The following is an 11,717-nucleotide window of genomic DNA, read 5'->3' on the forward strand; positions in this document are numbered from 1 at the left end:
ACTCCACCATTAAAGTCAGACCACCATTAAAGTCAGAAAAGTCAGACTCTCCCCATTAAAGTCAGACTCCCACAATTAAAGTCAAACTCCACCCTTAAAGTCAGACTCCAACATTAAAGTCAGACTCCAACATTAAAGTCAGACTCCACCCTTAAAGTCAGACTCCAACATTAAAGTCAGACTCCAACATTAAAGTCAGACTCCACATTAAAAGTCAGACTCCACCCTTAAAGTCAGACTCCAACATATAAAGTCAACTCCACCATTAAAGTCAGACTCCACCATTAAAGTCAGACTCCACCATTAAAGTCAGACTCCACCCTTAAAGTCAGACTCCAACATTAAAGTCAGACTCCACCCTTAAAGTCAGACTCCAACATTAAAGTCAGACTCCACCCTTAAAGTCAGACTCCACCATTAAAGTCAGACTCCAACCATTAAAGTCAGACTCCAACATTAAAGTCAGACTCCACCCTTAAAGTCAGACTCCAACATTAAAGTCAGACTCCACCCTTAAAGTCAGACTCCAACATTAAAGTGCTCCACCATTAAAGTCCGACTCCACATTAAAGTCAGACGCAACCCAACTTGGAGTGTTGGTGACCTGGGGGGGCTCTGAGGTCGTGAGAGGGGGGTGACCATGGGGGCTCTGAGGTCGTGAGAGGGGGTTGACTGGGGCTACTGAGTCTGGAGGGGGGTGACCTTGGGGCTCTGAGGTCGTGAGAGGGGGGTGAATTGTGGCTGAAGGTTGTGAGGGGGGTTACCTTAGGGTGTCTTGAGGGCGTGAGAGGGGGGGGTGACCTGGGGGGCTCTGAGGTTGTGAGAGGGGGGTGACCTTAGGGGGCTCTGAGGTACTGGAACATTATAATAAAGCAGTGCATGTCATTGCATTTGTGTAGTGACACAGGATTAGAGTAGAGGCCTTACAGAAGTTGTCACATGGGGAAAAACTGTCACGGCTTTCTGAAGAATGGGACCAAAGTGCAGCGTGTGTATCGTTCCACATATTTTATTGAACTGTGAAACTATGCAAGATACACAAACAAACTAAAGAACAAAAACAACAAACCATGACAAAGCGGTGCAACATACACTAACTCAAAAACAATCTCCCACAAACCCAGGTGGGAAAAACAACTACTTCAGTATGATCTCCAATTAGAGACAATGACGACCAGCTGCCTCTAATTGGAGATCATCCCAAAAAACAACAACATAGAAATACAAAAACTAGAACATAACAACATAGAAAATCTAAACTAGAAAAAAAACTGTCACGCCCTGACCTACTCTACCATAGAAAATAACAGCTTTCTATGGTCAGGACGTGACAAAAACATTGTACTTGGGTCCAGGAAGAATGGCCTTTTATAAAGACATTTCGTGCAATTATACATCATTTTATATTACTTTAGAATAATATTTTTTTATACCGCACAAATGATCGAAATGACAGGCTACTTTGACACTGACAAACTGATATCAATAAAAACGACCTCATCTTGAATCCATCAATAGCCTAGGCCTAGGTGTGTGGAGACTTATTGTACAATATGAGGAGGAAATGACAGTCCGAGAAAAGCTTTCCAGTTTCACTGACTCACCCAATGATGCCCAGCTCACTGGCCGCCGATGGCTAATACTCTCATGCTGAAAGCCTGTCTCTCTTGTTTTACTTTGTAAAACAATGTTTGCTCAGTAGGCCTATTTGGAAGTTTATCAAATATTTGAATGGTCTACAGTCAGATTAGAGTCTTCTCCTTTAGGCAGGAGCCATTTGCTTTCCGACCTGTGTTTTTCCACAATTGTATTTGAAATATTGTGAAAGCCTGGTTCTGGCTGCATGCTGTTTATTGACAGAGTTGTGGTGCGTTCCCGGGCTATATGCTTTGTGATTGGGTTACATGAACACAATCCACAGCTAGGCAATTTATTTTTTAGCTTCTTAATCCTCTGTGTCTAAATTATAGGCCTACTCCTGTTGTAGTATTCTGCAGTATTTCATTTCTTTCTGAACTGACAGCAGTAATTCTATAACTTGGCAAATTTATTTCAATTAATCAGAGGTACTGCAGCTCCTCCAGCACCCTTGTCATGGCTATGATTCTATAAGGAAAGAAATGAAGTGCAATGCTGGAGAGATGAGAGTTGCAGGCTCATGTCTAGCAGAGACAGGGAGAGATCATAGAAAGGGAATCTCATTCTAGTTCTGAGTGAGATACAGGTGCGCTTCTCTCTCCCACCACAGTACCGGCCACGCCTTGGTCTCAAACATGCCTATAATGTTGTGCAAACCATAAGCCCGGGCCGGCCCAACACAAATGAATTCTTAGAATATCAGGTTCGGGCTGAAAATAGACGTTTTCACATTATGTTTATTTTAGGGGGCAGGAGAAGAGGCAACTGGAATGAATTCTGATCCCTTTTTATTCACATTTTTATATTGAAAACAGTCTCTTTTTTTTCATGTCGCTACTGGATCCGGGCAAGTAGGTTCCGGAACAAAACAGTCCAGAATGGAGAGGTGCTCCATCAGGATCCAGCTCAAATTAAGCACTGATTGTTAATGAGTTCCATCAGCATATGGGGTGATGGAGATTCACATTGCACTGATGCTCCAGCAGACCTGAGTTCAAATACTAAATTGAAATCTTTCAAATACTTTGAGTGTTTGCTTGAGTCTGCCTGGGGTGCCAGATGGGTGGGGTTTGCAGTTTGGGGACATTTCAATTGGTTCATTAGACCAGGCAAGCTCAATCGAACCCATATAAAGTATTTGAACTTATATTAAATAGTATTTGAACCCAGGTCTGTGCTACAGCACTGTCTTTCTGACACTCAGTGTGTGAACTAAACTTCACACTATTTACAAGTTAGCAAGTACATGGTGGGAACTGAGAGTTTGTCTGGAGGCTGAAGTCATATTCTGTGGAGCAACAACAGCCTCAGAAAGCACTGAGGTTTTATCAAGAGAACATCTAGGCCTATATAGATGCTTTTTGACAGTCAGGAAGCATCCTTTGCCTGTCACTCATACAGGATACGTTACAACACTGTACATAGCTATATGCTACACTCATAATGACATTTGAAATGGCTCTATTCCTTTAAAGCCGTTGTGAGTGTAAAGTTTACTGTTCTATTTCTGATTGTTTATTTCACTTTTGTTTATTATCTATTTCACTTGCTTTGGCAATGTACACATGTTTCCCATGTCAATAAAGCCTTTTGAATTGAATTGAATAGTGTTTTGTGATAATGTGTGGACAACATAAATGGAAAAATATAATATTGTTCATGTATTCCTGTCGTGGGTGTAATTATTTTGTTATCCATTTAACTTTCTTGTCTGTATGTAAACTGCAAGATTTTATGCAGCATGAACTAAACCTAAGCAAACTAATTCCCTCCCTTGTTTTGTCACCCTCAGTGGCCAGCATCCAGAGGCTCCCGGCAGTGTCTGTGATGACTGACATCAACTTCCCTATGAAGGGACGTAAAGGCATGGTGGACTGGGCCAGGAACTCTGAGGACAAGGTGGTTATCCCCAAGGGCATCTTTCTACCACAGTCTACAGGTAACACAACCATGATGATGATGGTGATGAATATGGTGGTAGTGGTAGTGGTGGTGATGATGATGATGATGGTGGTGATGATGATGATGATGGTGGTGGTGATGATGGTGGTGATGATGATGATGATGGTGGTGGTGATGATGGGGATGATGGTGGTGGTGATGATGGTGGTGATGATGATGATGATGGTAGTGGTGATGATGGTGATGATGATGATGATGGTAGTGGTGATGATGGTGATGATGATGATGATGATGGTAGTGGTGATGATGGTGATGATGATGATGATGATGGTAGTGGTGATGATGGTGATGATGATGATGATGGTAGTGGTGATGATGATGGTAGTGTTAATGATGATGATGATGAAGAATATGAATATGGTGGTAGTGGTGATGATGATGATGAATATGAATATGGTGGTAGTGGTGATGATGATGATGATGATGATGATGGTGGTGGTGGTGGTGATGATGATGATGAATATGAATGTGGTGGTAGTGATGATGACGAGGAGGAGGAGGAAGAGGAGAAGAGGTGGAGCAGGAGCAGGATAAGGAGACTCTTCTTCAGGCTGTGTTTAACCATGTTCTTTACTGTATTTTGAGCAGCATTTGGAACTCGTGCAGTAAGAAATTGGTTCATTTCCAAATGTCCAGTAGTCATGGCTGATTATGTGTAGTTAGTTCCTCTAGAATGACCCCTTTGTTGCTCCATCATGTGACCCCACTGATCAAAATAGAATGCCTGGAGTTTGACCAACATTCTAGAATCTAGTGGCGTACAACTGTAAACCTAGCATTCCATTCCTAATGCCAGCACTAGCTGGGTCGTTCCTACCCTGTGCCTTATGGACATCATAACCTTTGGGGGGAAGTGTATATATACTGTATATATATAAAAATATGATTCTATCAGAAAAAGGACATGTTTGATTTTCAGAAAAACATATTGGTCAAGCTCAGGCACCTATTCTTTTAGGTGCATTTTCCAACCTGTTAGGTGCATAACCCTAACAGGGTGGAAACTAACAGGGTGGAAACTAACAGCGTGGAAATGTGGACAAGATTGAGCTAGCATAATGGTGAACTTCTCTATCTAACATATTTAAAAATGTTGTGAACTTTCTCTATAATTTATGAGAGAAAATTTAACTAAGACTATAAAACAATGACATATTTCTCATGGAAGTTGATGAATAATACCTAGGGACATCGCAAAAACACCTACGTCCACAAAAACGTGTTAAAAATGCATAACATTCCCTTTCAAGATATTTTTGTGTTTTTAAGGAAAAGGACATCTGACCTTATATTAAAATCCTTCTGGAATCCACATTTTACAATAAATAAGCAGTGATATTTCCTGGAGACAGAAAAGGCGCCGTACGGTAGGAATGACCCAGCTACAGTATAGCAACGGCAGTGATCGACAACATCTACCATGACTCTATGATAATAATTGTGTAAATGAGACCTGGCAAACAAGCAGAACCAAAGATATTGTAGTTCCCTTATTAACTCAATCTCAAAGTGCTTAAAGGAGGAGTGGAATGGAATCAAACAAAAGGTTTCCACATGTTTGATGCCATTTCATTCGCTCCGTTCCAGCCATTATTATGAGCCATCCTCCCCTCAGCAGCCTCCGCTGATGTTTGTATCCTTTTAAGCCATGCCAGTGCAGAGCCGAGTGTACGTGACTGTGACAGACAATTTGGTTAACTGGCTTAATCAGTCTTGTCTTGACTGTATCAATGATAGACAAAATGGCAGTTGTTTTTCTAACTCAATGCCGAAAACCATCTCACTCTTACTGAGTGGCCAAGAAGTTTAGCAAGGAGAACTATCCAGGTAGCCTCCCAAGTAGCACCCTAATCCCTATATAGGGCACTACTTTTAACCAGAGCCCAAGGGCCCTCTGTAGGGAATAGGGTTCCATTTGGAGCAGAGATCCAGAGAACTGCTCCAACAGGTGTCGACAGCCTCCATATCGCTGCCTTACAGCAGAGTCAAGATCACTTTTGCAGTCAGAAAGCAAGCCTAGATCTACCACTCAGATTCTTTTTAAACATGACTTAAAAAATGTAACATTAAGCTAATAAAAACCGTTTTGTAGGAATGAGGTTTGTGCAGTAGGCCTAATACATTATCACAGCATATTGGCTATATAACTGGCCTGCCTATATTGTTCTTCTCAGAACATATTAGATTTCAGTTAGTGCATTCATCTCAAGATAGCTAGGTGGGACAACCACATATCACAGGCATAGAAAGTACATTTCCCCACAATAATGTAGCTACAAGGGGGGGGGGGGGGCATTGTTGTCCTAGCTTCAGGGGGAAGCTGGTTCTACCATCGGGGTGCCAGGACAGAGAAGAGCTTGGATTGGGCTGAGCGGGAGCTGCCCTCCCGTAGGGGTGGGAGGGCCAAGAGACCTCGGGTTGGGGTTTGAGAATAGCCTGAAGTTAGGGAGGGGCAGTTCCTCTTGCTCTTCCGTAGGGAAGCCCCATGGTCATGTAGTGGATGAGCAGATAGGGAGATAGGCAGGTAGGGAGGGGCAGTTCCTCTTGCTGTTCCATAGGGAAGCCCCATGGTCATGTAGTGGATGAGCAGATAGGGAGGTAGGGAGGGGCAGTTCCTCTTGCTGTTCCATAGGGAAGCCCCATGGTCATGTAGTGGATGAGCAGATAGGGAGGTAGGGAGGGGCAGTTCCTCTTGCTGTTCCATAGGGAAGCCCCATGGTCATGTAGTGGATGAGAGCTTCAACTGGAAGCCAGTGGAGTGTGCGGAGGAGCGGGGTGACATGAGAGCAGTTGGGAAGGTTCCTCGCATAAATGTAAATAATTTGCAAATAATTTGCAATTTTATTTTACAGGACTGATGGTACCTGCATCTGATGGTCATGGTGCTTTCAAGACAACTGGGGGAACTCATGAAGTCAAAGAGTGCTCTTCAGGTCGGAAAGTCGGAGCCCCAGAAAGATGCCAGAGTTTCCGACTTGGAATTCCAAGTTTTTTCAGAGTTCCCAGTTGTCTTGAATGCACTGAAGTCAGAGATTTGTTTTGAACACTGCATTAGTCTCAGCAGAGAGAGGTAGAGAACAGCAGAGGGTCCTCCTCTCACGGTCCCTGATCTCTCCTTCCTTTCCTCCGGTGAATCTGACCAGAGAGAAGGGACACTGTCTTTCACCTGATTTCAAAACTCGAGTCACACCACATCTGCCTCATGCACAAATTCATGTCGTTCCTATGACCAGAGAAAGTGAACTATTCCTCAATATTGAAATAGACACGACAAGCTGCTAATAATAATAAAAACGCAGGGCTATCGATACACATCGTTACTCATTCATTGCAGCGCGAGTGGAAGATAGGAGAAGCAAGTTTTCTGCTTTGTAATAGCGTTGAATAATAACAGTGTTGACAGTGCTGAATAAACTTGGACATGAACTCACTCATAAAAAAGCACTTATTTTCTGTTGACAGTCTCTCTCTGGTCATTGTTTTAAGAGTTATGAAATCTCATGTGGGCCAGTATGGCCGAGGTTGTGGGAGCCGTAGGCACAATGAAATGGTTCAAAATGGGAACACTGCTTACCCGTATACAGGGCTTCTGAATCAAGTGCACCAGCACCAACAGGGCTTCTGAATCAAGTGCACCTCCCCCAACAGGGCTTCTGAATCATGTGCACCTCCCGCCAACAGGGCTTCCGAATCAAGTGCACCTCCCCCAACAGGGCTTCTGAATCAAGTGCACCTACCATCCACAGGGCTTCTGAATCAAGTGCACCTCCCCCAACAGGGCTTCTGAATCAAGTGCACCTACCACCCACAGGGCTTCTGAATCAAGTGCACCTCCCCCAACAGGGCTTCTGAATCAAGTGCACCTACCACCCACAGGGCTTCTGAATCATGTGCACCTCCCGCCAACAGGGCTTCTGAATCAAGTGCACCTCCCCCAAAAGGGCTTCTGAATCAAGTGCACCTACCACCCACAGGGCTTCTGAATCAAGTGCACCTACCACCCACAGGGCTTCTGAATCAAGTGCACCTCCCCCAACAGGGCTTCTGAATCAAGTGCACCTCCCGCCAACAGGGCTTCTGAATCAAGTGCACCTACCACCCACAGGGCTTCTGAATCATGTGCACCTCCCGCCAACAGGTCTTCTGAATCAAGTGCACCTCCCCCAACAGGGCTTCTGAATCAAGTGCACCTCCCGCCAACAGGGCTTCTGAATCAAGTGCACCTCCCCCAAAAGGGCTTCTGAATCAAGTGCACCTACCACCAACAGGGCTTCTGAATCAAGTGCACCTCCCCCAACAGGGCTTCTGAATCATGTGCACCTACCACCAACAGGGCTTCTGAATCAAGTGCACCTCCCCCAACAGGGCTTCTGAATCAAGTGCACCTACCACCCACAGGGCTTCTGAATCAAGTGCACCTACCACCCACAGGGCTTCTGAATCAAGTGCACCTCCCGCCAACAGGGCTTCTGAATCAAGTGCGCCTCCCGCCAACAGGGCTTCTGAATGAAGTGCACCTACCACCCACAGGGCTTCTGAATCATGTGCACCTCCCCCCAACAGGGCTTCTGAATCAAGTGCACCTACCACCAACAGGGCTTCTGAATCATGTGCACCTCCCCCAACAGGGCTTCTGAATCAAGTGCACCTACCACCAACAGGGCTTCTGAATCATGTGCACCTCCCCCAACAGGGCTTCTGAATCATGTGCACCTCCCGCCAACAGGGCTTCTGAATCATGTGCACCTGCACCTCCCCCAACAGGGCTTCTGAATCATGTGCACCTACCACCCACAGGGCTTCTGAATCATGTGCACCTACCACCCACAGGGCTTCTGAATCATGTGCACCTCCCCCAACAGGGCTTCTGAATCATGTGCACCTCCCGACAACAGGGCTTCTGAATCATGTGCACCTACCACCCACAGGGCTTCTGAATCATGTGCACCTCCCCCAACAGGGCTTCTGAATCATGTGCACCTCCCCCAACAGGGCTTCTGAATCATGTGCACCTCCCGCCAACAGGGCTTCTGAATCATGTGCACCTCCCGCCAACAGCACAACACAAATACATAAAAGGAGTGCAAGCCTTTATTTTTGGCATTTCTACAGAAGTGTTTGGTGATTGACTAGGAACGTCTTGAAGTGACCACTGCCTTACAGGCAATGGTTCATTGGACTATCCCTTAGCCTTTATCAATGGTTCATTGTAGAGGACAATTTAGCTGATTGCTGTTGGCAGGAAAGTTATGAAGTGGCTTGTTTCGCTGCCTGGAAAGCCTTTCTGCGCACAATGGCCAATTATAGCTCCAAATAAAGCCCATCATTAAGAGTTTGTCTGGGTCTGTGGCCTTATATGTTGGTTTATGACTATCTTTTGACCCTGTACTGTAACGTTTGTCGTCGGGAGACGAGGAAGCGGACCAAAACGCAGCTGGGAGCGAATACATGTTTATTTAACACACTAGAATTAAACATGTACACAAAATCAAGTAAGAACTGCCAATACGTTACGTGCTCAAATAAGGAGACAACAACCCACAAACATCGTGGGGGAAAAGGAACTTAAATGTGATTCCCAATCAGACTTCACAAGCGACAGCTGTCTGATTGGGAAATCACCCCGAGCCCAACATAGAAATAAAACACAAAGAAAGGATATAACAAAATCATAGAAAATAAAGCATAGAAATGCCACACCCTGACCAAAATAGCAGAGTTCACCTGGTCAGGGCGTGACAGTACCCCCCCTCCAACGGTGCGTACTCCCGGCGCACCAACCTAAAGTCTATTAGGGGGGGGACCCGGGTGGGCGCCTCACCCTCGGTGGAGGCTCTGGCCCCGGGCGTGTTTCTCCCCCTGCCTCCACCCTAGCCCTACCCCTCTGGCCCGGACTGGACCACTGTGGAGCGGCATGCTCAGGCTCCGGAGCGGAGCCGTCGACCGGAACATGATTGGGCACCGGTGGACCAGACACGGGCCGTGCCGGACTGTGGACACGCACCGTGGGCTTGGTGCGGGGAACAGGAACGGGCCGGACAGGACTGTGGACACGCACCGTGGGCTTGGTGCGAGGAACAGGGACGGGCCGGACAGGACTGTGGACACGCACCGTGGGCTTGGTGCGGGGAACAGGGACGGGCCGGACAGGACTGTGGACACGCACCGTGGGCTTGGTGCGGGGAACAGGGATGGGCCGGACAGGACTGGGGACACGCACCACTAACCTGGTGCGGGGAGCAGGGACGGGCCGGACAGGACTGGGGACACGCACCACTAACCTGGTGCGGGGAGCAGGGACGGGCTGGGCCGGACTGGGGACACGCACCACTAACCTGGTGCGGGGAGCAGGGACGGGCCGGACAGGACTGGGGACACGCACCACTAACCTGGTGCGGGGAGCAGGGACGGGCCGGACAGGACTGGGGACACGCACCACTGACTTGGTGCGGGGAGCAGGGACGGGCCAGACAGGACTGGGAACACGCACCACTAACCTGGTGCGGGGAGCAGGGACGGGCCGGACAGGACTGGGGACACGCACCACTAACCTGGTGCGGGGAGCAGGGACGGGCCGGACAGGACTGGGGACACGCACCACTAACCTGGTGCGGGGAGCAGGGACGGGCCAGACAGGACTGTGAACACGTACTGGTGACCTGAAGCGTGGAGCCGGTTTAGCCACTCGTCCTGGCTGGATGCCCATCCTAGCACGGCATGTGCTGGGCATGTCCACCGGACGCACTGGGCTGTGCGGGCGCACTGGCGACACAGCGCGCAACTCTGCATACCATGGCTTGGTGCGGGGAGCAGGGACGGGCCGGACAGGACTGGGGACACGCACCGTGGGCTTGGTGCGGGGAACAGGAACGGGCCAGACAGGACTGTGAACACGCACTGGTGACCTGAAGCGTGGAGCCGGTTTAGCCACTCGTCCTGGCTGGATGCCCATCCTAGCACGGCATGTGCTGGGCATGTCCACCGGACGCACCGGGCTGTGCGGGCGCACTGGCGACACAGCGCGCAACTCAGCATACCATGGCTCCTCCTCCAGATCTTCCCTCTGCAGGTCCTCAATCAAACGCCTCATCTCCTTCTCTTCCTCCGCCGTCATCCCCCACGAGAGCAGTGGTCTGGGCTCTTCCTCTGCCCTTCCAGACCACCCCATTTGCCCCCCAAAAAAAATTTCTTGGGGCTGTTTTCCGGGCCTCCTCGACCGCCGCCTGCGACTCCGTCTACCGGCTGGCTTTTCCTCCTCGACCTGGGAATCCTTCCGCCAGGGTCCTTTCCCCGACATGATCTCCTCCCAGGTCCAGAACTCCTTTCCCTCGCGAGCCCATCTCTCGCGCTCCTTTTCCTCCCGCTGCTTGGTCCTGGTTTGGTGGGTTGTTCTGTAACGTTTGTCGTCGGGAGACGAGGAAGCGGACCAAAACGCAGCTGGGAGCGAATACATGTTTATTTAACACACTAGAATTAAACATGTACACAAAATCAAGTAAGAACTGCCAATACGTTACGTGCTCAAATAAGGAGACAACAACCCACAAACATCGTGGGGGAAAAGGAACTTAAATGTGATTCCCAATCAGACTTCACAAGCGACAGCTGTCTGATTGGGAAATCACCCCGAGCCCAACATAGAAATAAAACACAAAGAAAGGATATAACAAAATCATAGAAAATAAAGCATAGAAATGCCACACCCTGACCAAAATAGCAGAGTTCACCTGGTCAGGGCGTGACATGTACTGTAGTGTTGTTGAGATTATTAAGGTTTATTACATCTTTCAGATGGCCAGCCCATTCATAAGACACTGTACAACCACAACCACAACAAAACTGTCCTGTAACCAACAGTATCCAAACTGATTTCCTTCTGCCCATCAGACATGGATGGATCACCTGTTTTCATCCTGGGGACAGTCCTGTACAAGACTCTGGGACTGATGCTGCCTTCACCAAGGTAAGATGGGCCATACATCTTCTCTATCAACATCTCTCTCTCTTTCTCTCTCTCTCTCTAGCGCTCTGTCACTCTCTCTCTCTGTCACTCTCTCTCGCTCTGTCACTCTCTCTCTCTGTCACTCCTTCTCTCTCTGTCTCTCTCTCTCTGTCAC

General features: G+C 47.8%; 1 protein-coding gene across 1 annotated transcript in view; it reads left to right on the forward strand.

The window, feature by feature from the left end:
* The window catches only part of adgrb3 (adhesion G protein-coupled receptor B3), a gene marked incomplete in the record, with an annotated part of 281,919 nt that overhangs the window by 108,126 nt on the left and 162,076 nt on the right, over positions 1 to 11,717 (forward strand). Inside the window, 2 exon segments of the mRNA XM_029697579.1 lie at positions 3,431 to 3,577; positions 11,488 to 11,563. Of these exon segments, the coding sequence (XP_029553439.1) occupies positions 3,431 to 3,577; positions 11,488 to 11,563 (223 nt within the window).

This window comes from Salmo trutta, chromosome 18, assembly GCF_901001165.1.
Source record: "Salmo trutta chromosome 18, fSalTru1.1, whole genome shotgun sequence".
Lineage (NCBI taxonomy): Eukaryota > Metazoa > Chordata > Actinopteri > Salmoniformes > Salmonidae > Salmo > Salmo trutta.